Raw genomic sequence first — 26,655 nt, forward strand, 5'->3', positions numbered from 1 at the left:
TTTAGGGTTGAATTCTCAGAACATCTACATCAGCTGAGTGCAACGATATAAAAGAGCACAAATGTATTTGCATGTAGCAGCAAAAAAAAAAAATCAAAGTCAAAGGAGTCACAGATAAGCTACATTGTAGTTTATTCTTTATCAAATTCACACTTTTGGTTGGCAGTCGGCTCCAGGACGTAGACGGCTTCACACGTGTTCCGTTCGTGTATCATGAACTGTTCCTTCCCGTTTCGACCTTCCGTCGGACGACGCATTTAAAAAAAAAAAAAAACGTAATTGCACTAGTCGACGCGCGTTTAACGCACACGTGGATTCCCTTTCTCGTTAACACTGCACCTTGGTGAATTCTGTCAATATAAGGCAGAGTGGGGTTTCTGACACGGCCAGAACCTCACCGATGGAATGTACGTTCCAACAACAATAACAATAATAATAAACATAAAAAAGGTTCTGTACGTAGCTGTATGTTTTCCTCCTTTTCAGTGAAATGTTCTTAACTGTTCTCGTTTGGTTTCGTTTTTTCAAAAAGGTTTCATCGTAAACTACAGTACAACAGATAGGACAGAAAAGAATGCATAACTTTAATCATAAGGCATTTTGGCATGTTTCTTGTGACGGTTCTTCAGTTTCAGACGGATGTTCCCTCCTTCAGGTCCTCCACATTAGCCTGGAACAGACAGAATGCACTGTTAGCTACTTCAACATTTACACAAAGGCACACTGACCTACTCCGACATTTACATACAGCAGGGGTAGTATTTACTATGGGACCTGAAACTTTACAGAGCAACATGTTCTCTGAGTTTATGTACATACTGACGGAAATGATGAGAAGAGATGGTCAACCTCACTACTCTCCAACAAACACAGTGACGCTGACAACAGTCAGTAATGCTGCGGAAATATTACCAGAACATCACACTAACGGGGAGAGAAAGAGAGCAGGGAGGGGAAGAGCGATGGAGAGAGGGAGCGAGGGACAGTGAGAGAGAGAGAGAGAAAGACAGAGAGAGAGCTGGAGTAGGAGGGTAGAGTGGGGCTCTTTTCTGGTTGATCTGTGAGCAGCTGAGGTGGGGGAGGAGCTCATGTGGGGGAGGAGCCACCTTGGCAAGCAGCTGCTCCTGTAGAGCTCTGACGGTGCCCTGCTCCTTGGCGAGCTGCTCCTGTGTGGCCTTCAGCAGCTGCTGCAGTTTGGTAGCAGCCTGGCCCAGGTCCTTCGTCAGCTTCTTCTCTTTCTCCAACCTCTCCTACAGCAAGCAGAGAACTACAAGTCCCACATTGCACTACAACAGCTTCCGAATGCAACATCGCCACAGCTGCATGAAAGTGGAGGCTGTCAGACATGCATCCAATATTCCAACGTTGAATAGGGGAAAAACATTTTTTTCTGAATTGTCAAAAATGAATGTTTGAAAATGTAATTATCTTTCTGTGCAGTGTAAATCTAACGTGTTGTAGGCTGATCTGTGAGTACCTTGAGTTCTGTACCACCAGGAGGTGCAGCCTTCAGCAGATCCAGCTGCATCTGCAGGTCATTCACAGACTTCTGGGCCTGAGGGAACCAGGGAGAAACACTTATAAGGCCTGAAGGAAATACTGTAGCAGTACAGTGGTCATAGACACCAGGGCTGTGTCCAAAACAGCTTACTTGGAGTATGCTTGTTGAGTACACTGAATAAGAAAGTAGGAAAGATTTACACTAAATCTAGTATGCTTACAATTGCCAGATGATATAATTATGGTGTTAACTGAACGCTGGACTTTCTTATTCCTGAGTGACTGTTTGGGGTGGAGCCCAGTTCTGGGCATTATAAGCATTAGACATGATATGTTACAAATGTTACAGGTAAGTCATTCTGGAGGTAACCAGCAAGCTAAATGATTTTTGGTTGAGTTCCCCTTTACCATCCCAGCCGTATGACAGTAGTGTGCAGTACATGGAGCCAACCTGCTGCTACTCACCTGCTCAAACTCCTCGAACACCTGCCGCCTGAGCACCTGCTCGCTCTGCAGATCCCCCTGCGTCTGCTCCATCTGCAGCTGCACCTGCGCAGGGGAACACGCGGGCGTCACGACGATTGCAACAGCACAAAGACAAGAGCAGAGCCAAGCTTGACACGCAGCCATGGGTTGCCGTGGCGTCCCGACGCCAGGGTAGGAGTGCGTATTAATGAGGTGGGAGAATATGCACAGCCCCCCAGACGCCCTGCTTGTTATTCCACTCCAGGCCACACGGGGCAGCACACAGCCTGAATAAAGCCTTCACACAGGGAGTTAGAGCCACTGTAAGGCATGCCCCAGCTGGGCGAGTGTGTTAGATAATCACAGCAGCAGGCATCCGAGGGTTAACAGCAGTGACTGGAAAACACACAAGCCTGCACACAATACGCACGCACGCACACAGGAGTTAGCGCAAAACCATCAGCTGCTGCCTGTGGGAAGCTCTGGACTGCAGGAGTGCAGGGGTCAACAGGAAGTGCAATAGAGCAGGGTGCGTTTTATCCCCACAAAGGGGTAGAGTCAAGTGCCTCTTTGGATTGCCAAAAGAGTGACACAGGTAGTATTTTAAATATGTGCATTTAAGTGTGTACTTGCCAGTAGGTATTTCATATGTGATACAGGTCACTGACCTCTGTCACCAACACAGAAACCTGTGCCTCTATTCTAATCATAGTTTACAATTTCATTTGAAATCTTGACTGTGTTTTGTGTATTGTTGCCCATTTAACTGCACCGTTTTGTCTGCACAGCACTGCCTGAAGACCCCTGCTCTAGCGAAAGGTGATGCTCTGGAGGTCCAGCTCTCCCCAGCAGGCTTTGCAGGGTGCCCCCGGGGGCTCGCACCCTGACCTGGCTGGGTTGCGTCTCGGGCTGTCCGTTTTGCGGGTGGGAGTCGTCTTCTCTCTGAGCGCGCTCCCTCATCTCAAACAGATGCTGCCTCACCTGCAACAGGAAGCTGCCGCTAAATCCAAGCTCCGCCCCCTTGGTGGCCCGGAACACAGTGCCCCCATTCAGCTAGGGGGTGGGCCATTTGGTGAGGAGGTGGAGCATGGGCCAGTGCATTTTGCTCCAACCACCAATAAGAATTCTCGATGGAAACACAAAACTTTCAACACATTCTGACAGCACAAGAGATTAAAAATGTTCTCTGATGGCTGTAGTACAGTGTGGCACTTCATGCTGTTCTGTGAAGATTCACAGATCTTTCTGGAACATAAACTGGTTGACTGGATTGGGTACATGAGGTGGGAGGAGCCAACCATGACTCAGAGATCAACATGTGGCTCCAAGATCAGACTCCATGCAGCTTCACGCCCTAAAGCACACAGCTCACACTGTGAGATTAGGAAACTCCTGGCCCATAAATTTCAGGGCTGTGAGACTGAAGGAAACCATGAACATCTGCAGACACAGCGCCCCCTCCAGGACTGGAGTTAAACCTGCAAACACTTCAGCCCTCCAGGACCGGACCCACAGATTATGATTGGGTGCTCACCATGGCCAGCTCCTCCCTCTGTTTCTGAGCCTCGGACTGCGCTGCTATGAGCTGGTCCTGAGTTTCAGCCAATAGGAGCTTCAGCTGCAGGGACAGACAGGTACCAGCAGGTCAGATATTCAGAATGGCACAGTTTCATTACAATCAGCTTTGTAGCACAATCCAGGAGGACGCCCTCCACTGCTGCTGCACAACTCAATTCCAAGGACAGTCTTTAACCTGTTTTTTGTTCCAACAATTAACTCTGCAAATTGGCTTTATCACACAAAACCGCAGAAAAAACCTGCTGCTGTTCACTCTGATATCAGACAGTAAAATGTATTTTTATTTATTTTACCAAGGATACATGTGCAGTCTGAAGCTGTAGCTTCATCAAAAATGTAAAGAATTACACAATTAAGAGCAGAAGTTGGATTGAAATCCCGAAACAGATCAGCCCTTGGTATGCTGCCCTCCGACCTGGAGTCCAACTCAGTTGAACAAAATCCTAAATGTTTCCTTGTATATATATTTTTTTTTTTTTGTTGATACCAGATACCTGCATTGTACAGGTGTGTAAAGTTGTACACGGACAGGTAAAGGTGTGCAGGTTTACCTGTGTCACCTCTGTGTAATTCTGGCTGCTGACTGCAGGTGTGTAAAGGTATGCAAAGGTATAAAAGGTGTGTACAGGTGAACAGGCTTACCTGTGTTACCTCTGTGTAATTCTGCCTGCTGTCTGCAGGTGTGTAAAGGTATGCAAAGGTATAAAAGGTGTGTACAGGTGAACAGGCTTACCTGTGTTACCTCTGTGTAATTCTGGCTGCTGACTGCAGGTGTGTAAAGGTATGCAAAGGTATAAAAGGTGCGTACAGGTGAGCAGGTTTACCTGTGTCACCTCTGTGTAATTCTGGCTGCTGACTGCAGGTGTGTAAAGGTATGCAAAGGTATAAAAGGTGCGTACAGGTGAGCAGGTTTACCTGTGTCACCTCTTCGGCGTAACTCTGGTTGTTGACTGCTGACTCCAGCTGTTTCTCCAGCTGTGCCTCCAGAAGCATGACCTGCTCCTTCAGCTGGAAGGAGAGAGAGAGAGGGAGGGATTGAGAGAGAGAGAGAGAGTGAGAGAGGGATTGAGTGTACTCTCAGTGCATGCGAGTGTGTACGTGTGTGTGTGTGTGTGTGTGTGTGCGCACTCATGCATGCGTGCAGTCAGTCTTTACCTGCTCGGCGCTCTGGCTCTCCTCATTGGTTGCTTTTAAAGTCTGTTCTAGAAGCTTTATCTGCTGCTGAGCCTGCAGAAGAACCACAGTCAGATCAGTGATCAAGTACCCCGCCCTCTGCCTGGGGTCATGGGAAAGGCTTGCTGTCATGGTTACCGCTTTGAGCTGCTCCTCGGACTCAGCGAGTTTGGTCCTCCAAACCTCCTCCTCCTCCTCCACACCCTTCTGCAGCTCCTTCAGCATGCCCTCCTGCAGGGAGATACCAACTACAGTTAGGGTCAGGGGGATACAATTTCCTCAAAAATCCAGGGAGATACCAATAGCCTGTTATAGCCAGGGAGCTACCATTTACTGTTAGAGTCAGGGAGATACCAACTATTGACAAAGCCTGGGGAGTAGTAGGGGAACAAACCAACTGTTGTAAGATCCAGGGAGCTGGCACAATTACCAGTCAGTACTGTAATAACTCACTATAGGTGTGTGTTTGTAAAGGTAGTGAATGTGTTTGTATAGGTGTGTGTTTGTAAAGCTGATTTTGTATAGGTGTGTGTTTGTAAAGGTAGTGTGTGTGTTTGTATAGGTGTGTGTTTGTAAAGGTGGTGTGTGTGTTTGTAAAGGTGTGTTTGTAAAGGTAGTGTGTGTGTTTGTATAGGTGTGTGTTTGTAAAGGTGGTGTGTGTGTTTGTATAGGTGTGTGTTTGTAAAGGTGGTGTGTGTGTTTGTATAGGTGTGTGTTTGTAAAGGTGGTGTGTGTGTTTGTATAGGTGTGTGTTTGTAAAGCTGTTTGTGCACGTACGGTCTCCCCCAGGACGGTCCTGTACTGGTCGCACTTGGTCTGTAACACACCCTGCGCCTCCTCCATCTCCCTCAGCTTCTCCTGCAGGACCTGAAACAGGCAAAAAATACCCGTCTCTACTGCACCCTGGGGCAGAGTCTGCATGCTGGTCCATCTCTACATACATGCTGGTCATATTTGAAAGAAAGGGGAACGAAACATTCTGCAGACCCAGGAAGATTTTCTAGAAATCCAGCAATTCAGCAAAACCTACCATCATATCAAGGAACAATTCTGTTCTGAATACTGATGAAATGGTCAGTAATCTGCTGAAAGGCATAAATAAACGCAGACATGCACATCCACCCGCCCGGATCGGTGAGCGCTTACCGCTGCCTGCGCGGACATATCGCTCTGCTCACTGGCGACCTCCTGTGCTTTCAGAGTGAATTCCTGCAGCCAATCACCCTGCAGAGAATGAGAGCCAAACAGCTGAACCACCAATCAAATTCATGGCTAGCTTGCTTTAACCACAAATATTTTTATTATGTTTTACCATGCTAGCAGCTGAGCACAGGCACTGACTGCACAGTGAAGGATTCTGGGATAGGTTCATGTGTTGGTTTACCTGCCCGGTCTCCATGGAGACCTGTGGAAAGAGGCTCTGTAAGGCTATCCTGGTCTCAGCCTGGAATGAAGCCAGCTGGAGCTGCACAGCGTCCTGGAGACACACATTCACCATGAGCCACCTCACAAGGGCCGCACAGCATTCTGGGACTTTACCACACCACAAATCCCACAGAGCAACAGAGACACCAACACTTTCAGAATGCACATCCCTGGAAAATCAGGGAAGAGAATTTCCCTGATTAATCAGAAAAAAACAGTCATGCTTATGACTAACCTTGGCCTCAGTTCAGGAGATTTAAGATCTGAAAATCAGTATTTCCTGACAAATAAAAAAAATCAGATCCCTGAATAATGTGCTAGACAAAGCAGTTGAAAAAGGATAATTAAGAGAGAGAGACAGAAAGAGAGAGAGAGTACTGTAGAGAGAAAAGTTTTTGAGGATTCTGGGTTGCCAGACCTGCGCGCTCTGAGCCGAGCTCAGCCGTTCCTCGCTCAGTCTCTCTGCTGCGTTCACCGCCTCCATGGCGGCCCAGTTCTTCTCACGGAGCTCCTGATTGGACAGAGGATATACAGAGTGAGCCTCAGAGTCCTTATCTGGGATCAGCTTTCACAGTTAACCCTCTGGAAGAGTAGGTTTTTTTAGAACGCTGTTCTTTTTTTTTTCCTCAAAATTTTAAGTCAGTGTTTAAGAACTCCGTTGCTTTCTGTTACCAGTAGTGACTGTTACATCAAGATTAGTTAAGTTATGTTAAGCGCACTCTAATCACATGTTCGTGATCTTACACCTCAAAGGGTTAATATCCTAAACTAATCCACTATCAGCACAAAGACAAAAGTGATCCCAGATCTCTCTCTACATTCATATAAAACCAATTGGCAATCTCTCTCTACATTCATATAGAAACCAATTTTAAATAAAAAAAAGAATACATACATAAATAAATGAATAAATAAATAAATGTAAAAAACTCACGTTACTCTTGTTCTTCACTTGCTCCAGCTCTTTCTTCAGCTGCTGAAGCTCCTCGTCCAGAGACGTCACCTGGAGGTCCTTCTCCCTGAGGCTAAAAACAGGAAGCCTTCGTTTCACACGAGAACCTCTAAAAAGGAATGGATTTAAGTGTGAAGGAGAAAGAGCCAGGCCCTTTACCTGTTCTGGAGTTGCTCAGTCTCTGCCGCATCGGCAGGCTGCTGAAACAGGATCAGAAGAGAACGGCGTTTTAGGAAAAAGGATCAGCGCGTGCGTGTTACACATGCATTCTTAATGGAGCACTGAGGGAAAAGTCTCACAGCTGTGCCATTCTTCACCAGCTCCATCTCCTCCCTGAGCTGCGCAAGCTCCGCCTCCAGTGAGGTCATCTGGCTCTTTTTATCCAGGAGACTGAAACAGAGCAGAAACAGGCCGCTTAGATAGTAAGAGTCACAGTGTGTGTCTGTGTGTGTGCGCAAGTATGCAAATCTGGTTGCGTGTGTGTGTGTCTGTGCTCATTTTTGTGTCTGTGTGTGCATGTGTATGTCCGCGTGTGTATGTAAGATGTAACGGCTTAATGGCGGCCTCTTACCTGCACTGCAGGTGTTCAGTCTCTGTTCTGCTCTGCTCTGCCCTGAGGTCGGCCTGCTAAAATACAAATTAAATCTCTGAGTAAAGAACTATGGATACAGCTTAGAGAAGAAACACTGAACTGGCCCACTGAGTTGAGCTAGTTCCTAGGTGTCCAGCACTTGATTTAAAAATTGTCATTTTGTGTCATAAAAGACATAAACACTAAAAAAATGCAAAAGCAAAAATTAGAGGAAATGTTTCATTATTAAAAATGTCAAGGGTTCAGAAAATCTTAACAGCCAATTTATGTTTCATTTGTACGTCATTAAATATGTAAAGCTTACAGTGTTTGTGTTCTTCATTTGCTCCATCTGTTCTTTCAGCTGTGTGAGCTCCTCTCCCAGTGATAACAGCTGACCGTCCTTCTCCTTTAGACTTTAAACACAACGGACGGGTTAGAGCTTCAGACTATAAACTGACTCATCAGAACTTCAGACTAAACAAGACTGACTCACAGGAGCTTCAGATTTTAAACGGACTGGTTTGAGCTTCAGATTTTAAACAACAGACTCATCAAAGGGAGTTTAGTAATGAAACATCAGGGAGGTTCCATTTACCTGTTCTGCAGGTCCTCATTCTCCACACTCAGGTCAGGCTGCTCAAATGCATTTGCAGTAATCCACCAGGAGAGGCATCAAAGAAACCGATAAAGGCAAAATTTAACAAAACTTTTCAGCACCCCGATCAACAACAACAGAACACCTAAGACAGGCAAGGACAGGTCATAAAAAAAAATCCAGCCAGTTAAAGACAGATTTGCTAAATGATGGAATTCTGGATTTAAAGTAAAGATCACATGGTTAACTTTATGCAGCGCACAATAATCACACAGGTCGTTTAAAAGATGCACTTACAGCCGTGTCCTTTACCCGACTCATCTCATCCTTAATTTGAGTAAGCTCCTCTTCTAGTGACAACACCTGCTGCTCCTTTTCCAAAAGGCTGAAAGATCAATCCACACATATTGTATTTAGTGAAAAAAAAAACAACTAAAGCAACCCATTTAAAGACATAATCAATGGAGCACATACCTTTTCTGTAGCTGCTCAGTCTCTGCTGTGACATCCGGCAGCTGAAATATGAGTTTACATGATTAGTTTAAGAACAGAATTAAAGTCAGAGTACAGCAGGAAAGCTGCACCTGTTCTACAACCCATCCTGAATTTAAACACCTCCAATCAAGAAAACGGCAGCATGGGGCCAGAGTTCTGAAATATTCAAAGCTGAGTGATGAGAAATGGATTTCAGCTGTTATAGTTGAGTGATGGGAACTTGATTTCAGGTGTTAAAGTTGAGTGACCAAAAAATATATTTTAGGATGTCAAACAATGTCTGCCAAATAATGTAAATGTAATGTCAGCTAATGGGCAGCTCAGGTATGATATCATACATAGCAAACTGTGCTTAAACATGGCACACTTACAGAGTTTGACTGCTTCACCAGTTCCATCTCTTCCTTCAGCTGGTTCAGTTCTTCCTGCAATGCCACCTTGCTCTCTGACAAGCTGAAAAAAACATAACACATTACTGCACACAGACACATAAAAGGCACGTTTTACTCCAAGCCTAAACACACTTAACCATCAAACTGGGTCAATTTACTTTAGAATAACAGAAACCAATTTATTTCTAATTAGCCTAGTTTACTTTGGCTGTTTTACTTAATTAAATATAAAGTGAAAACAAACACATTATTTCCAGGCCCCAATAATTACAAGTTTGATCCCCCCCCCCCCAAAAAAAAGTTATCTGATTTAAGAGAAGCAGAAGCAGTCTTCACCCACCCGTTCTGCAGTGAATCCACCTCTATGGTGTCTGTTTTCTGAAAAAAGAATTTTACATGAAGTCAGTGAAGCGAATAAAGGTACACCAGCACTGTGTTATTTACCCAACAGCTCTTCCTTCCTCTGCAGTCCAGTGAAACCTGGGATTTTAAACCCAAATCACACTTATGCAATGACAGTAAGGATAATGTATAAATTAGGTTCAAAGATCTGTTTTTGGTGCCTGGTATCAGACTACATGACCAACAAAATCTTAAGACTGATGTGCAGCTCACACTATGCATCATTCTATGGTACAACGCGCACTACCTGACAAGGACCCTAGTTGTTATGCATTAGATCAGACGGAGGTATTTCATAATGTTATATGTATATGTTGTATGTTATAACTATGCAACTTCCACAGGGAGAGAAACTCACAGCGTTTGTGCTCTTCACCAGTTCCATCTCTTCCTTCAGCTGTTTAAGCTCCTCCTCCAGTGATGTCACCCGGTTCTCTTTTTCCATGAGCCTAAAATGTGTGGCAAACTTTCAGATAAATATACATGTGTACAGACAAGGAAAGTTCATGAAAAAAGTAAATGCGAGGAATGGGTCAAACTGAACACGCTGTTAAACACACCTGGACTGCAGGTGCTCCGCCTCCTCTGCAGCTTTCGCCACCTGTAAAGTGTGAATGAGCAAAATATGTAACCGTGGAAATGGTGAGATCTGTCATCACTGGACAGAAAAAGCACAGTGACATCCTAAACATGATGTAATAAATGACGTCATACCAGGGGAAAAAAATAACATATACCAAAAGATCACACACCCCTTATGAAATACCTGTTGAGTAGAAATCAGAAACTATTTCAGCACAGCTGAACGGTTATGTCCTGAAGCAATTCACCTGATCATGTTCAATGCTTTCCCAAGATGTGTTGATTTATGGTCAATACACACTTTTTTCCAATCTTTCAACACCTTTTTTCCAAGACTTTCAGCACTAAAGACACAGGGCAGAGTTTCTACACGCATTCTCACGAAGGCTGCTGGAACATTTGCATAAATACATCCAGTTGCAACACACACACAGTAAATTCCCCAATGGACTACAATCTGACTACAGCTTCCAAATAGCATTCTCCATTCACCTCCAAGCTGACATTCCCATCTTGTCAGATGCTCTGCCATCTTTGCCTAGCCCCACCCACCTGTGCTCGATGCTCCTCCTCCTGCTCCACCCCCATGCTCTGTCCCGCCTCCAGCAGGACCTGTATGGAGGAGACCTGCTCCTGGAGCATGGTCTTCTCCTGCACCACCTGTCCCAGCTGGGCCTGCAGCGCCTCCACCTGGCCACGCCTGTCCGTCAGTTCGGACTCCGCCTTCTCCACGCGCGACTGCAGCTCTGCGGGACAGAGCCACTGTGGTCACACCTTGCACCTCCGCAAAAACCTGCTGAGTTTGTGTACTGCCCCGTGAGAGAGCTGGGTCTGCAGAATGCCGCTGTAACTCTGCGTGTGTGTGTGTGTGTGTGTGTGTGTGTGTGTGTGTGTGTGTGTGTGCGCGCGTGTATACTGACCTGCGAGAGCGCAGTTCTCCAGCTGTGTCTGCAGGCTGCTGCTGTGGCTCTGGCTCTTCCTCAGCTCCTCACTCACTTCCTCCAGCCTCTCCTGCAGGCCCCGCTCACTGTCCGCCGAGCTGGCCTGGGGCGGGACGACATGCTTCAGAACCAACTCAGGACCAACCCACAATCAAACCAGGACCAAAATGCTTCAGAACCGAACAACTAAATCCAGCTCACACCCGAACCAGCAGTGAGGAAATATTGACCATCAAACTATTACCAGGGAAATATGGTTTAGGCCCAAACCAAACTTGACCAATACTACACGTGGGGAAGTGCAGTCCAGAGTCGATATAAAATATGGACTAGGGACAACTTGTTTGAATTAGAGCAAATCAGCTGAGTGCAAAGCCTTCTGATCGGTTCAAACAAGACTGACAAGTTACACACACTTGGCCGTTTCTCACGGCACTCATGTCAATAGCTCCTGTCTGCCACTAGATGGCAGCGAATATGCAGAGCCGTGCCAAAGGAACATGCCAGCACCACATTCGGCCAATCAGGTCAGAGACTGCCTCCCTGCACAGCAATGCCCGACCCAGGCAAAGTACTTTCTGAGGTGACAGTCCAGTCACAACACTTTCTTGGAAAACAGCAGAAACTTGACAGAGAAAAATGTTTTTGTTTTTAATCTAAAGGGCATCTGTAGAGAGATGTGTGGAAAGCTGACAGAATTGGGCTGAGAAGAGGTTCACAGGCGGAACAGGAAGACTGGGTGGAGAACGCAGGGTCTGGAGACGCCCTGTGTTAGGTAACAGCCTTGGATAACGCCACATTCCAGGGCAAGGCAGTTAAACAATGACCAAACGGGTCAACTTATCGCTTACATTGGAGAGTTACAATCAACTCCCTGAAGGACAAGGCAGATCACCCAGAGAGGCTGTTCTAGAAAGTTGTTTTGAGGAAAATGTTGTTTTAGAATATCTGTTGAATTCCCTGGGATCCTAAATGTCACATCTTTACAAGACATGTTTAAAGATATGATGGAATCCTTTTAACCAACGTCACAACATATTGCTATGGAAACCTTTGTATCAAATTGATTAAAATTCTAAACTTCCTTTATTTCCCACACTGAGCAAGCTTTACTCAGTAAAATCAGAGGTTTTTCTCCATAAAAACTCAGTCTGGTCTGGTGTCACGGTTCAATCCAGCCCGGGGTGTTAGAGTGCACTCAGGGCCGGGAGGCGATTCATCCGGAACCTTCCGGCACAGGTACAGCAGTGTGGCTCACCTGGAGCTGGGCCAGCTGCTTCTCCAGGCTCTTCCTCTGCTGTTCCTGAGTCTGCAGTGCCCGGCCCGACTCGCCCAGGTCCTTACTGAGCCTGGCGCAGTCCTGCCGCAGCTTGGCCAGCTCTGCGTTCTGCCTGCGGGGACACAGGAGCGCAGGCTCAGCACAGCTTTACTGCGCTGTTAAAGCTTTAAAGCACAGCAAGGGCGGAACTAACAGCTTTACTGCGCTGTTAAAGCTTTAAAGCACAGCATGCTTGTAATAACAGCTGTTATCTGGGTGCTGGGGGTGGGGGGGTCAGGCTGGGGATGATATTGGGGTACATAGGTGAGGGGGTGGGGTTTGTGTACCGGTTGAGGAGGGTACTGGGGTACAGGGGTGAGAGGTGAGGAGTGAGGTGGGGGTGGGGGGACAGGCTGGGGATGATATTGAGATACAGAGGTGATGTTTGTGTGCAGGTTGCGAGGGGGTATTGGGGTACAGGGGTGAGGGGTTAGGTGGGGGGGGGTTGCTCACTTGCTCTCGGTCTGGCTGGTGGCCTGGTTCAGGGCGTCCCGCAGGATGGTGTTCTCCTGCTGCAGGCGGGCCAGCTGAGCGTTGGGCCCCTTCTCCAGCTGCTCCTGCAGGCTCTGGATCTGTGGGGGGGCGGGGGGGGGGGAGCGAATTACATCCACACTTCCTTATAGTCCTCAATCTCCGATAAATTCACTGTACGATCACCAGAGTTCAAGCGTGCGGTGAGCGTCACCTTTCTGGTCCGGTAATTCTGCCCCACAACCGGCCTCCTTTTCCACAAAGGAGCGAAAAAAAAACAAAAAAAAACAAACAACGAACACACACACACACCTCAAATTACCCCCACCCCCCACCCCCAGGCCAAGTCCATTGAAGTCTCCCAAGGCACAGAACAGGCCAAATGGTGAATTAGACGTCCGACACAACGTTACACGGATGACTTGTGCAGGCCCATCCCAAAGATATAAAGACCTGACGCTCCGCTTGTGATCAAACAGTTCTTATCCTGGGGACAAGCTGTGAAGCTAATGGGATGGAGCGGGGCCTGATGGAAGACTTGATTGGTCAGACTGTGCGCATGCGGGCGTGGCCTCTGACCTTGGCGTTGAGCTGCTGGGTCTCGGTCACATGATCCTGGTAGCTGGCCTGCATGCGCGCCTGCAGCGCCATCATCTCCTGCTCCCGAGCGCTCAGCTGCGAGCTCAGACGCGTCTCCACCACCGCCAGCTTCGACTTCTCCGTGCTCAGCTCCTGCACGCAAAGAGGGGGGTTGTGGGTAATTACATCACTGCGGGTGCGACCGTGTATTCTACCGCCTCACCAGATACTCAGCTCCTGAGTTCCCTCCATCCGCTCCGTTTCTGTACTACAGGAGATTTGACTGTGCTGAGGCATGTCATAGAACAAGACTGTCCCAAAAGGAACAAGGACACAAGTCAGAAATAAAAAATCCAACGTAAATGAAGAGCAACACAGTTCCCAAACCCTCCCCCCTAAGCCCCCTTGCCGTGCCATACCTTTGCGAGCTCCCTCTGCCGGTTTTTGGCGGCTGCAGCATCTTCCTGCTCAGCAGCCAACTGCTTCTCCTTCTCCTCCAGCTGCTTCTTGATCACGGCCATGGGGTCCCCCTTCTGCATTGCCTGAGAGAGGGACAGAGTGAGAGAACAGTGAGGGAGAGCCAGTTCAGTTAGTGTCTGCAGGTTTAACTCCAGTCCTGGAGGGCCGCAGTGACTGCAGGTTTAACTCCAGTCCAGGAGGGCCGCAGTGTCTGCAGGTTTAACTCCAGACCTGGAGGGGGCGCTGTGTCTGGTTTAGATGCTCATTCATGCAATAAAGGCTGGTCTGATGTCCCTGGCGTGCATCTCCCTGCTCATTTGTCCCGTGCTACAGCTCCCACAGGCCCCCATAGGGGAGCTCACTGGGACTAACAGCTCGGGGGTGTTTTTGAGATTCAAAAGCAGGTGGATCTAATTAACAGGGCGACAGGAAAGCGGGACGTGAACAGGAGGAGAATTCCGCCTCGTCCCTCAGACGTGAGCTCACGCTATTCCAGAGCATTGCGAGCCCCGTGCCTCTAATTCTCCATCGTTAAATAAATGATGAAGCATTTTTACACCGCATGCATGCCATTTGCATGCCAAAATGCCATCTGCAGGTCCACAAGCAAATGAAGATTAATTACCATGAGTCTACCCAATTAGGGCTGTGCTCAGAAGGGCAGAATGTGTGCTCGCCATCAGTGCACAATGGCCCTTATGCTTTTACACAGACCTTGTGTTTTTAAACAGACCTTATGCTTTTAAACAGACCTTATGCTTTTACACAGACCTTGTGTTTTTAAACAGACCTTATGCTTTTAAACAGACCTTATGCTTTTACACAGACCTTGTGTTTTTAAACAGACCTTATGCTTTTAAACAGACCTTGTGTTTTTAAACAGACCTTCCGCTTTTAAACAGTCCAAGTGCTTTTTAACAGACCTTGTGCTTTTAAACAGTCCAAGTGCTTTTACACAGGCCTTGTGCTTTTAAACAGTTCAGTCAATGTCTTTGACAGATGGGCGAACTGAGGCTGTTAATGCTACTTATGTGAAACAGAGGGAGGGAAGGAAGAAAGGGATACTGAAGGGGTGTGGCACAGTGCAGTATGGTACAGTAGTGCAGTACAGCAGTGTGGAACAACACTGTGGTATTACAGTGTGGTACAGCAGGGTGGTACAGCAGTGTGGTATAGTGCAGGGTGGTACTGCAGTGTGGTACTACAGTGTGGTATAGAGCAGTGTGGTACTACAGTGTGATATAGCAGTGTGGTACAGCAGTGTGGTATAGAGCAGTGTGGTAACAGCAGTGTGGAGCAGCAGTGTGGTATAGAGCAGTGTGGTACAGCAATGTGGTATAGAGCAGTGTGGTACAGCAGTGTGGTATAGAGCAGTGTGGTACAGCAGTGTGGTATAGAGCAGTGTGGTACAGCAGTGTGAAACAGCAGTGTGGTATAGAGCAGTGTGGTACTACAGTGTGGTATAGAGCAGTGTGGTATAGAGCAGTGTGGTACAGCAGTGTGGTACAGTGCCCTACCCGCTGCCAGGTGTCCTGCACGATGCCGGCCTTGTCGGACAGGATCTCGATGAGCCGCTGGGCCTCGCCTTCACTGAACACCATGCTACTGAGCGTGCTCAGTAGAGTCTTGTAGGGCAGGCAGATCGGGGCGTCGGCCGGGTCCGCCGGGGCAGCCGGGGCTGCTGGGGGAAAAGCAGACACGCCCGTCAGTCACACACCAGAGTCCGCAGGTGCTCCATTACCACTTCCTGCAGCTCCGGAAAGATCCGTCTCGTTAACTCCTCGCCTCGTTAATTCAATCTGGCCCGGAGAAATGAAACCTCGCTTGAGAAAACTAGAGCTGGTGCGTGCGGCGTGAAAATAAGGTCAATGCGTGTCGATCTGTCTGCGGCAGATCCCTCCGGAACATTCCAGGAACCTCCTTACACAAGCTGGCGAACGTAGGCGTCGAAGGCTCGTCAATGACCCGGGGACAATCGAGAACACAGCGACACAGACCATGTGACCCCCTTTCTTTCCCCGTTCCTTTCGTAACAGAGAGAGGCAGACAGACGGACCGACGGACTGAGGAGAGAGAGTCTGGCTGGTAACCGCGAGGGTGGGGCCTTAGACGGCTCCGCCCACACGGTTCATTCGCAGGTCAGCCAACCGCCCGACGGCAAAGCAGCTGACCTCTCCAGACACCGGCCCGCTCTCTCCCACGCACCCCGCTGCTGCCGGTGTCGCCCACGGTTACCATCACCAGCAGTGGCCGATGGCCCGGAGCCCAATTGCGCCGCTGTGAGGAAACACGGCGCCCTCTACCTGCTGTCCAGAGTGGTGCAGGACAAACAGACCACTGCAGGGTTCACACAACGTTCTGCGCCACGAGTCCCCCTCATTTGAACCCGTGTACAGAGGAACTACAGCCGCAGTGCATGCACTCTTCCAAGGGCCATTCTAATCCTACTCTAAAAACAACAGGCCACACAGAGTGTAAAACACACACAGCCCTGCTGCTGCTTGCACAGCAAATTTGTGCTCAGAGGAAATGGGCAGAGAGAGACAGAGCCTTCTATTTCTGTGGGGGGGGGGCAGAGAAAGAGTCTGCCATTTCTGCAGGGGGGGAAATCCCCTGTACAGTCCAAGAAAGGCAAGCTCCACGAGAGCACAGGAACTCATGGAAATCACACAAGGCGGCAATTTGTTTTTGTTTCCAATTTACATAATAGCGGCTACGCAGAGTCACTGTAACATGAACTCATTCAGAGTCTAAACACTGCGGTCCAGAATCAGCTGATGATTTAAAAACGACTGGAGCCATCGCTGGCCTCCTTTCAGCAGGATGTAGTGGTCTCTCAGAGGACCAGTAAAGCCCAGTTTCACAAGCGATTCTGGCCCCCACTTCAGCTCTGTCCCCCCCCTCCACCCAGCTGGGCGATGGGGCAGGGTGGCACTGAGCAAGGCTACTGTGTTGGACACAGACACCCCTATTGTTCAGCCACTGAAACGCCTTTGTCTGTAGACTAAATAAGTCAATGAGGGCAAGCCCCTTGTTTTGAAGGGGCTAGCACGTCTGAGGGCCGAGTCAGAGAGTGTGCACTTCTGAGGGCCCAGAGTGGGGGAGTGTGCACTGCTCTGATGGTCTAGAGTGGGGAAGTGTGCACTGCTCTGATGGTCTAGAGTGGGGAAGTGTGCACTGCTCTGAGAGCCCAGAGTGGAGGAGTGTGCACTGAGCTGAAGGCCCAAGCATGTGTCCCAGTTTTCAGGTATTTGATTTCACACGACTGACAAGAACTGGGAGATGGCCTCTTTCTCCCCATTCAAAAGCTCCAGCTTTCTTGGAAGTATCTGGTACCCTCCATCTCAGTATTTGTGCAAAATCTGCAATTGTTCATTTCAGTACTGAAAAAGTCTAAAGCTACCAGCTGAAAGAAGAAATCGTTCTGACAAAACAGGGCCGTGATGACGTCCACAGCGGTTTTCCCAAACGGGCTTGTGTCACCGTGGCCTTCAATCACGCCAGGATGGTGAGGCTCGGGTGGCCCGGAGGCGGGGGAAAGAACCGGCCCACAGTGGGGCAATAAATGCCCCCGAGCGTGGAAGAAAGCGCCAGGGAGACCGCAGGAATTCAGAGGAAATGAGCTGTGAAAAGAGCGTGATGTCACATCCTCATCTCGGCAGTGAGAAAATGCAGCGTCTACGATCCATGGCGTTACGGGGAAGAAATGAGGGAAGCGAACATAGTGTACCGTGTCTTTCAATCAACATCGTCAGGAAACCAGGGAAAAGAAAAAGAGAGAGGAGGGGGTAGAAAGAGAGAGAGAGAGGAGGGGGGTAGAAAGAGAAAGAGAGAGAGGGAGAGAGAAAAATGGCCCACTAGACAGGGCCGTTCTGCTCTGGTTATATAGGTTATTCCACTCAGTAGCCACATAAATTGTGCTTAATGTTGTAGTTAAACAGGGGCAGCCTCAGGAAGGAGCAAGAACCAAAACCATTCTAATGCCCCAAAAACACAACCGTTCCTTTTTTCTTTTAAATGCCAAATTTCCAATTACCAGGGCAGAAAAAGCTCAGTGCTAAAAGCGCACAGAAACCCTGCTCCAGCTTCCCTGCCCACTTTCACAATGAGGATGATGATGATGTCATTAATTGCCCCAGTTAGCAGGAGGACATCAATCACCACCCAACCATTCGTATGGCATTTCCTGCAGTGAAAGGCCCTCTCAGCTCACTGCGCTGGCACCAAGCCCAGCATTTCAGCAATGCCACCGCACTTTCAATGCAGACACGCCCACACGTCTGAGCTGCCTTATACTCCAATAATCGCAAATATCAATAATTTGTACATTTACCTTTCTTTACCTGTCCAGTCTAGTCTTATGAGCTCTTTGGGGTTATGTATGATGACAGCAGGCCATGGTCTTGTCCGTATGAGCAACAGCTCAGCGTTTGAAACAGAGGTTCCCTTTTCTGTGTGGGCCATAGGCCAGTGTGTCTGATGGGTCCCAGGTGATCTCTATGTGCTGGCTAACCAAATCTTCAGCAAAGAGGAAACTGCAATCTTGCTCCATTACAGCAGCCAAAGTATGGGACTATAAAGTGTAGAGTGCAGTGGTTGAGAGATGGCATGTCAGCTTACTTCCATTAAAAGACTATACTGACTTACAAAAGTCAAAGCCACGTTGACTTGCACAGTGCCATAGTTTCTATATGAACCATGAACCAAACCCTGTGGACAGCCATCTCCTTTGGTTATGGGACAGGTGAAAATGTGCAGGTGCAGTATGATTTAAGCATACGAGAGAGCGACTGTAACACATGCTAAGAAATACGTTGATCCAAGTCCTAAATAATTAAGCGTTCATGCCCTTTAAACCGGTATCCATGGAAAGCTTCTAGTCTATTACCAAAAACTCATAACCACCTGACTTGACTGGCTTGGTGCTATAAATGGCTCTTTTGTACCTTATGACAGGTTAACAATGAATTACATTCTTCAGGTTTTTCCTGAGGCGATACCATTAACATCATCACCCTGTCACTCTACGAGCCAGACTGTGAACAGGGTTCCATACAGTGCAGAGCTTTCTGGAACAGGGTTGCATACAGTGCAGAGCTTTCTGGAACAGGGTTCCACACAGTGCAGGGCTTTCTGGAACAGGGTTCCACACAGTGCAGGGCTTTCTGGAGCAGGGTTCCACACAGTGCAGAGCTTTCTGGAACAGGGTTCCACACAGTGCAGGGCTTTCTGGAACAGGGTTCCACACAGTGCAGGGCTTTCTGGAACAGGGTTCCACACAGTGCAGGGCTTTCTGGAACAGGGTTCCACACAGTGCAGAACTTTCTGGAACAGGGTTCCAATCCTTTTGCATTGACTGTTCACATTCATGTTTGTCAGTAACATATGTTGCAAGTGTGAACAGACTTCTCCCTGAAAGAACCCGCTTGCGTGAATTAACAGCAGCAAAAATGTAATATTTATGAGACAGTCCATCATGGAAACAAACGAAGTAGCGCTGCAAGCGTTGATCGAGGCCTTGTCAAAAACAACTTACTGGTCTACTATTGAGCATACAAGTTGCATAAAGATTGCATACAACTTGTATACTCAATAGTAGGTAAAGTAAGCTGTTTTGGACATGGCCCAAGATTATTTGCTATGGAGGTCGAATGATGCTTCATCAGCTGTTGAGGATGAGGGCGAGAAGGCGGAGGAAGGCCAACAGAAGGATGAAAATATTGATCTGCACCTGTGCAGTGAAGTGTAAAAGCCCACATGAATTCCGAACTGACAGTTCCCATAGCGGTGGCATGGCCACAGATTGGATGTGCATCTCATATAGGACCACATAAGGAAGTGGCCCAAATCTGATATGAAAAGATTGGATTTTTGAGTTCACACAGGAAAATTCAGATGTGTCACACGCAGGCAAAAAAAAAAAAGTCTATAATTTGAATGTAGCCTAATGATTCGGACAGAACAGCTCTTCCACCTTCCATATATCAAAAGCTTAATGGCCACTTCAGTCAGCAGCATGCTGCACCAACGGTCTCATTAAGAGCCAAACCAGGGAGATCCATCAGTTTAAGATGGCCGAGCATCAAGTCATCCAGTTACTCGAGCCGTCCGCAGTAGAAGCGTGCATTCACCAAAGCAATGACACGGGATCCACATCCGGAGCTGCTTTATCAGCCTCTTCTCTGGTACACAAGGCCACACTGGCCTTGCTAAGCTACAGGGTGAGCACCAGCCAGCCACCTCTAAGACAGGCAAGACAGAGGAAGGCAAATCTGCTTTGGCTTGTCAACTCTGATAACCACCATTTCTCAAAACAAGATGAGCTGCATTTTATCTATGACCTCATTGCTCTTAAAGTGAAGATTCATGCCAGCGTCTTCCAACATTTGAGCCGCCCATCCACTTCCTGTCCATTAGTACCCATGTGGCTCTGACAGCATAAATTAATATGATTCATGCTCTGCTCTGTACTGCCAGTGAAAGTACTACGACAGAGAATTCACCCTCTTAATCAGTACCTACATCAGCTCAGTGAAAGTAGGAAGGGAGACAGGATGGGAGGATGAATGAATGTGTGAATAAATTGAATGAACAAATGGACGGAGGAAGGGAGGGATGAATGGAGATTGAGGAAGAGTGAGGATGAATTGAGAGAGATGGAGGGAGGGAGGAAGACAGGGAGGGAGAAAGACTGTACTCCAGGGTTTGAAGAGGTGTTCCCTGACAAACTGACCTGGCTCCGCCTTCTTCTTGGAGGCTGCCTTCTTCTTCGATGGTGCCTCGGCCTTTGGCTCCTCGGCCCTGGCAGGAGCGGGAGTGGGGGCAAGAGTGGGCGTGGCAGGGGGCGGGCTCTGCAGTGCCCCCACGGGTGGCACGGCCATGACGGGCACCTCCTTGGTCACGGCCTCCAGCACGGGGGCGGATTTCGCGGAAACGTCCTGGGTGGGGGTGGGTTTGGCGGGGATAGCCTGGGTGGGGGCAGGCTCCACCTTGGCCACTTTCTTATCCTTCTTCTTCCTGTCTTTGGGAGAGGGGGCAGCAGGCGGAGCTTTGACGGCGACGGGGGTCGTGGCCACGGCAACGACGGGGGGCTCAGGCTCAGGCTGGGGGGCGGTGCCGGCGGAGGGGGCTGGGATGGGCTCAGGGGAGGGTTCAGGTTCAGGGGTGGATTCAGGTTCGGGGGTGGATTCAGGTTCGGGGGTGGGCTCGGGGTCAGCAACGGGGGCGGGGTCCGGGATGGGCTCGCTCTCCCCCTCGCTCACGGGCTCCCCGGCCTCACCGGAGGGCTCTGGAGAGACCGGCAGTTTCCCGTTGGGTTTGTCCCCCTCCTTCTTCTTGGCTCGGCTCTTCTTCTCCAGCTGCTTCTTCTCCTTCTTCTTCTCGGAGCGCGAGGGCACGGGCAGCGTCCTGCCCAGCTCCCGCCTCTGCTTGGCCAGCGCCTCCTCGTACGACGTCTCCTTCATGGAGAAGGTGGACACCAGGGCGATGCTGATGGCTGAGATCACCATGAAGCCGCCAAACACCACAAAGCCGAGGGTCTGGGGGTCGTAGAGGTCCATGTCTGCCTCCTCAGCGCCTGCGGAGGAAAACAAAACCTGCTTCAGGACAACAGGAAACAGGAAGAGCCATCCATCTTTCATGGCTACACAGACAAACCAGGAAACTCCAGGAAACCGAGACGGAAAAACACGAGCGACTCACTGATAGCACATGTACTCACACATTTTCACCTGCATTCACGTGGGGTTTAACGGTTCACAAAAATCTTTGTTCGGTACGTACCTATGTTTTCACTTCACGGTTTAGTACATTTTTGCCACAGCAGAAAAAACTAGCCTAAATGTGAAACAGAAAATTGCTTTTATTTTATTGAGAAAATGCAAACAGTGGCTAACAGGCGATCATTTCTTGCAGAACAAAATAAGACACACACTGTCATTCGGTTTTAAACTTAAGTTCCACACAAAATGATTTGTGTTTTTCTGCAAGTGCGTTAAAGCAAGACTGTAATTGCTAGGTTTGCAGCCCACGCCAAACCAAAAATCCTGCACGGTACACACCATTACACCCCTAATATTCACACATATTCACTAGCTCCACATTTCACTCGTAACCCGTCAGAATCATAGAAGTTATGTTCACAAGGCACCTCTCTGTGAACATTTGCTTTCTATGTGGAGACCACCCAGCTACTGGCCCTGAGCTACATTCTCTGAGCTAGTCCTGGTGGAAACCTGAATGGCTCAAGGAGTGAATACACCATCAGTGTGGCAAAGCCAAAACTCCACACATCTGCACCGGCACTTTCAGCCAAAACTCCACACATCTGCACTGGGCATATTCAGTCATAACTCCACACATCCTTCAGCCCTCCTTCTCTCTGCGAGAGACAGGCAGTCACACACATCACACTTTCAGGCTCCGCCTCCTGGACATTCCAGCCAAATTCCTCGGGGAGCGGGCCCCCGCTCTCCGGAACGGACACACAACCTGAGGGGCCGCAGGTGAGGGGAAAGTGCCGACAGGTGAGGCTCCTCTCCTGCCACACTGAAAGACAACCACTTCCCAAGGCCACATGATCCTTCTCTCCCTTGTATTCAAACACCTCCCTTCCTTTTGACGCCGCACAACAAATTAGCAGCATGAAAAATTACCTGCATTTCACCTGCAATTACTACTGCATTTATATGGGCGTGCGATTTCACGCAGATGTTGAGGCAATGCATGCACAACTATCGCAGGACTTTGAACTACACTTAACCAAATTTCTTTTTAACACCTCAGCTACAGTCTAACCACATGCAACCAATATCAACTCATTTGAGTTTTGGTTTCAGGTTGAAATTTAAGTAGACAAAAGGGTACTTCATGCTGTATGTTAATTAACCTTCCTGTACCAAATGAATGATTCCTGACCACGAGTTTTGAGACCTAGACAGCTAATATAGAATCAGCATAAATAATGACTGTCTAATCAAAAAGAAAACAAGGAAAGAAATCAAAGCAGTACCAAGGTGGTTTCCCTCAATAGAAGTATTAATATTAATGAGACATGCACTTGGACATCCGTTAAAAACTCCAAAAAGGGAAGGAAGACTAACATCTGCATAATTAACACCTTGTACTGCAATTTGGTTATACAACATTGTGACCCTCAGAACACCCACGTCACGATTCCTGATAAGGCACAACTATATTACCGGTGTAATTCAAATTGTAAAGGAAGTATTTACATAGATCACAACAGGGGGAAGCCATAATGTAGTTCAAATCCCTGGGATATTACATTGTGTCGTGGGGGAGGCTATTCTGAGGAGTTAGCAGGATTTAAATAGCTTTTTATCTGGAGAATAAAGGGACGGAAATCAGACGGTCTACGGGGTATGACCCCGGGCTTGAAACATAATCAAACTCAATTCGTAAATTAAATAGGCTAGGCAATAAAAAGCTTCTGAGACTTCGTCGCACATGATATACAAGCAACCTATAACAACGCATTTTATACTTCAGACATTCCTTGAGACTGGTCAGTGTCCAAAAGTCTTTACAATGTGGCCAAAAATAGGCTCGTATAACTTCAACTACGGCAACCCAGGATGGCGTTAAACCAAAGGAAACGTCAGCCAAAACAAAAGGGTTGGAAACGGTTTCAAAGTCGTTCACTGAAACAAAGTTGCCAAGAAAGCATAATTTTCCCAGCAGAAAGGAAGGCAAACTGGAATAGGGACACGTAACAACTCCGGCTGCACCGTCACATCTGCCCATTAAAGCGGCTGCGCCGTGTTTAATGTCTACAAAACCACACGTTACCCAACTGAAAAATAATATTGTAATAGTGTACCTGTAGAAGCAGGTAATGTTAATGTTTTTCAAAATTCCTATTCGTCCCGACTGCAACACAGTCGCCCCCACGTTTAAAACAAACATAAGCAATGATTGTATAAGGAGCACACGCTAAATATAAAACAGAGCTCTTGTAGACTGTTGGTTTGGATAATATATTGCATCCACTTTATGCTCGTTTATAACGTTAGAAAGGCGTTTGAGTCACGTTAGAGTGCTAACTTATTCAAACTTACTGTTCGTTTTCTAACCTAAGACCAAATCGCATGAGCCAAATTAATCACACACGTTGAAACCGCTTATCAGAACGTTATATTGCAAATAAAAATAACAACTGCACATAAGAATTCCCAGCTGGTTGGCTAGCCTTTTGGTTACCAAGTCAATTGAGGAAATGTGTAGTTATCCCGTTTGCAACTACGAATATGAGATGAGCTCTACATTTTATTTCTAGTCTACAACATCTTATCAACATGCAAAAAAACCCACTAGCTGGTTAAATAGTTAACCTGGATAGGTGGGATACACCGCCAGAAAGCCAATGGCTAACGGGAATGCTAGCGGATTTAACTCCGTGTGTTAGCCAGCCAGCTAGCTCCTAGCTAACCCCAGCACCCCTATTTAGAGTTTTACTTAGCTACCTCCACAGTTAGAAAACGTTAGTTGGCAAGCTCTTTCCTCTGACAAAAATAATTCATAAACGAACGTTACAGACAGCATTGTTTAAAAAATTTAAACCAACAATTAAAACACATTTTAATATTGTTTCAAACCATCTGCCATTCATCCATCCTCTATTTCTCCAAATTTGATTTACTAGCAAGCTGGAGAAAAAGAAAAACTCAGATCTTGCCTTGCTAGCTGACTAACCTTACCTTAACAGTTGTCTGAAGTAGTCTTAAGTCACCTTCAAAATGCGAAAGGTAAAATTCGTTTATTTCTTTTCTCCGGCGCTGAGGATTTCTCCCCGGTGTCCCGTTTCGATGGCTTGGAATCGCAGCTGTGGAGTCGTGGCACTTTCTGCGAGCAGCGTAACGCCCGCCCATTATGCAAATACTATTAACATTTACCAGGCATCATTGGGCAGAACATTATCAATCAAGAGTATTTAACCAATCATGTCACAGATACAGAGGCAAAATTAAGAGGCGGGACACAACCAGAATTATGATATTTTTCACTTCACATTCTCTTCTATTTTCAGTTTATTTTTCATCATACCGTATGTGTAAATATACGATAAGAAAATGTATTAAATAAATGGTTTTGAAAGTCAAATGCACATTTGACGGTCTTAGAAAAGCTCTCAGCAGTGATTTGGGTAAAACAATAGCTACCAAGGTCTTCACTAAATGTTTGAATAAAAAAGAAAAATTATAATTAGGTCCGTACAGTCCAAAGCTCGGTGTATTTCTGTTCTTAAAAAACGTTTTTTTATTTGTACAGAGGTCAGATTCATTGAGGGGTAGGCAGATGGTATTTATATTTTCACTCTGATAAATTTGAACTTGCATCAGATAATTTTTGGGAATGTGAGTTGGTAGGTAGATCATTGGCTTGGTTTTTGGCATGACTAGCTAAGGCTTCATTTGTGTCGTATCTGTGAGTTGCTTAAAATCCGGCTCTGGTTCCCAGACTGTCCTGTTGCTCTGGTCTTTGTGACATAAGTTCTGTCTCCAGGCCAGAGTGTATGACAGTTAAACTCCTGCAAATCTACTAGCTCACAGTCCAGAGCTGGTTGCCAGGTTACACCAGGAGAGCTGGCTGAATTCATTTAGGAGCAGAGACAGCATTAATTTAACCCCAAATTCTTTTAGTGTAAAGAGACAGTGCATGGCATGTATGTGCAGGGATACTGAAAAAAGTTTTTATCTTCCGAGTCTTTTTCTTTTTAAGTGACTTTTGTGGGATAAATCTTAACTTGAATCAGATCTTGTCAGTATATATTTTGATTCAAACACATTACACTCCCATGAAGGGCTGAATTGGCGTCCCCTTGCGTGACTTGAAGTTCAGAAGGTGTTGAAGCCCATTAAATACTTTCAGATTAATTAAAAGCAACAGGGGGCGTTAATTTCCTGAAATCCCTCACCAAGGGGGACCTTGACACTGTGGGAGGAATACTGAACTACCTGCTGACTTCCCGACATGGGTCAGGCCCACTGGCACCACACTCCATGGAGGTGGCTGTATTACTTATCTATTTGGACAGGGGCGTGCACAGACATTTTGAGGGGCAGGGACTCCAGTTAAAGGTGTCAAAGAGGTGATTGAATGGTCACTTCCCTATCCCTATCGCTCACGTGACGAGAGCAGCTGCTGCCCCCGTTGCTCTATCATCTGGCATTTTAGAATAAGTGAATGCGGAGCCTCCCAAAACAGGTTCTCCCTCTCAGGACCTCTCCTGTGAGCACTAAACCAAGAGCGCCGTTTTCAGCCGTTCCTCTGTCAGCTGATCTTCTGTCAGCTGATCCCCGGGGCGACGGAGCCAGGCCTGCGGCGATGCTTTGCAGATCGATTTGTTTTTATTAATCTTGAGCCCAGTCTTGTACAGAAAACTGCAGAACGACCGCAAAATTTTATTTTGTTTATAGCTGTCATTCATAACCTGTGAGCTGTTACTCTATTACCGTGATGAAGGGCTGAGGTCATGTGTCGCCGCTATTATTATTTGACAGGTCTGAGGGAAATGGACCCGCTGTCAATCATAATTAAATGATAAGACTGAGAAAGAGCTCAAGTCATAAACTCAAACACTGTTGAGCACCCAAAAATGCAATTTCTTTCCAGGATGATTAAACTTTATTGAACATTTCAATGAGAGACAGAGGAGGAAGAAATAGCTCTTGAAATCACGATAAATCTCAGGGTGAAACTGCTGTAACTACTGTACAAAGGGCTTAGCACGGCT

At 47.3% G+C, this 26,655-nt stretch overlaps 1 protein-coding gene across 7 annotated transcripts; it reads right to left on the bottom strand.

Moving 5' to 3' along the window:
• Window positions 1-108: 108 nt before the first annotated feature.
• rrbp1b (ribosome binding protein 1b) lies at window positions 109-24,769 on the bottom strand. Of its 7 annotated transcripts, none has more exons than XM_035402658.1 (34): window positions 24,620-24,769; window positions 20,635-21,477; window positions 15,419-15,579; window positions 13,862-13,984; window positions 13,443-13,595; window positions 12,846-12,964; window positions 12,333-12,465; window positions 11,054-11,177; window positions 10,686-10,879; window positions 10,112-10,152; window positions 9,910-10,000; window positions 9,490-9,527; window positions 9,129-9,210; window positions 8,737-8,777; window positions 8,560-8,647; window positions 8,263-8,300; window positions 7,990-8,080; window positions 7,665-7,720; window positions 7,393-7,483; window positions 7,253-7,293; window positions 7,076-7,166; window positions 6,560-6,652; window positions 6,101-6,193; window positions 5,863-5,940; window positions 5,494-5,583; window positions 4,855-4,947; window positions 4,699-4,770; window positions 4,459-4,551; window positions 3,500-3,583; window positions 2,854-2,946; window positions 1,966-2,049; window positions 1,478-1,555; window positions 1,107-1,250; window positions 109-670 (listed from the first exon to the last, which is right to left on the bottom strand). In XM_035402658.1, the coding sequence occupies exons 2-34, from the start codon at window positions 21,458-21,460 to the stop codon at window positions 632-634; spliced, it is 3,756 nt and encodes a 1,251-aa protein (XP_035258549.1). In that variant the 5' UTR covers window positions 21,461-21,477; window positions 24,620-24,769; the 3' UTR covers window positions 109-631. The 7 variants fall into 7 exon arrangements, with proteins under 7 accessions (XP_035258549.1, XP_035258552.1, XP_035258551.1 ...); XM_035402661.1 differs by having other exon boundaries at window positions 9,928-10,000; window positions 15,419-15,582; XM_035402660.1 differs by having other exon boundaries at window positions 7,665-7,717; window positions 15,419-15,582.
• Window positions 24,770-26,655: the final 1,886 nt, after the last annotated feature.

This window comes from Anguilla anguilla, chromosome 2 (genome assembly GCF_013347855.1).
Source record: "Anguilla anguilla isolate fAngAng1 chromosome 2, fAngAng1.pri, whole genome shotgun sequence".
NCBI lineage: Eukaryota > Metazoa > Chordata > Actinopteri > Anguilliformes > Anguillidae > Anguilla > Anguilla anguilla.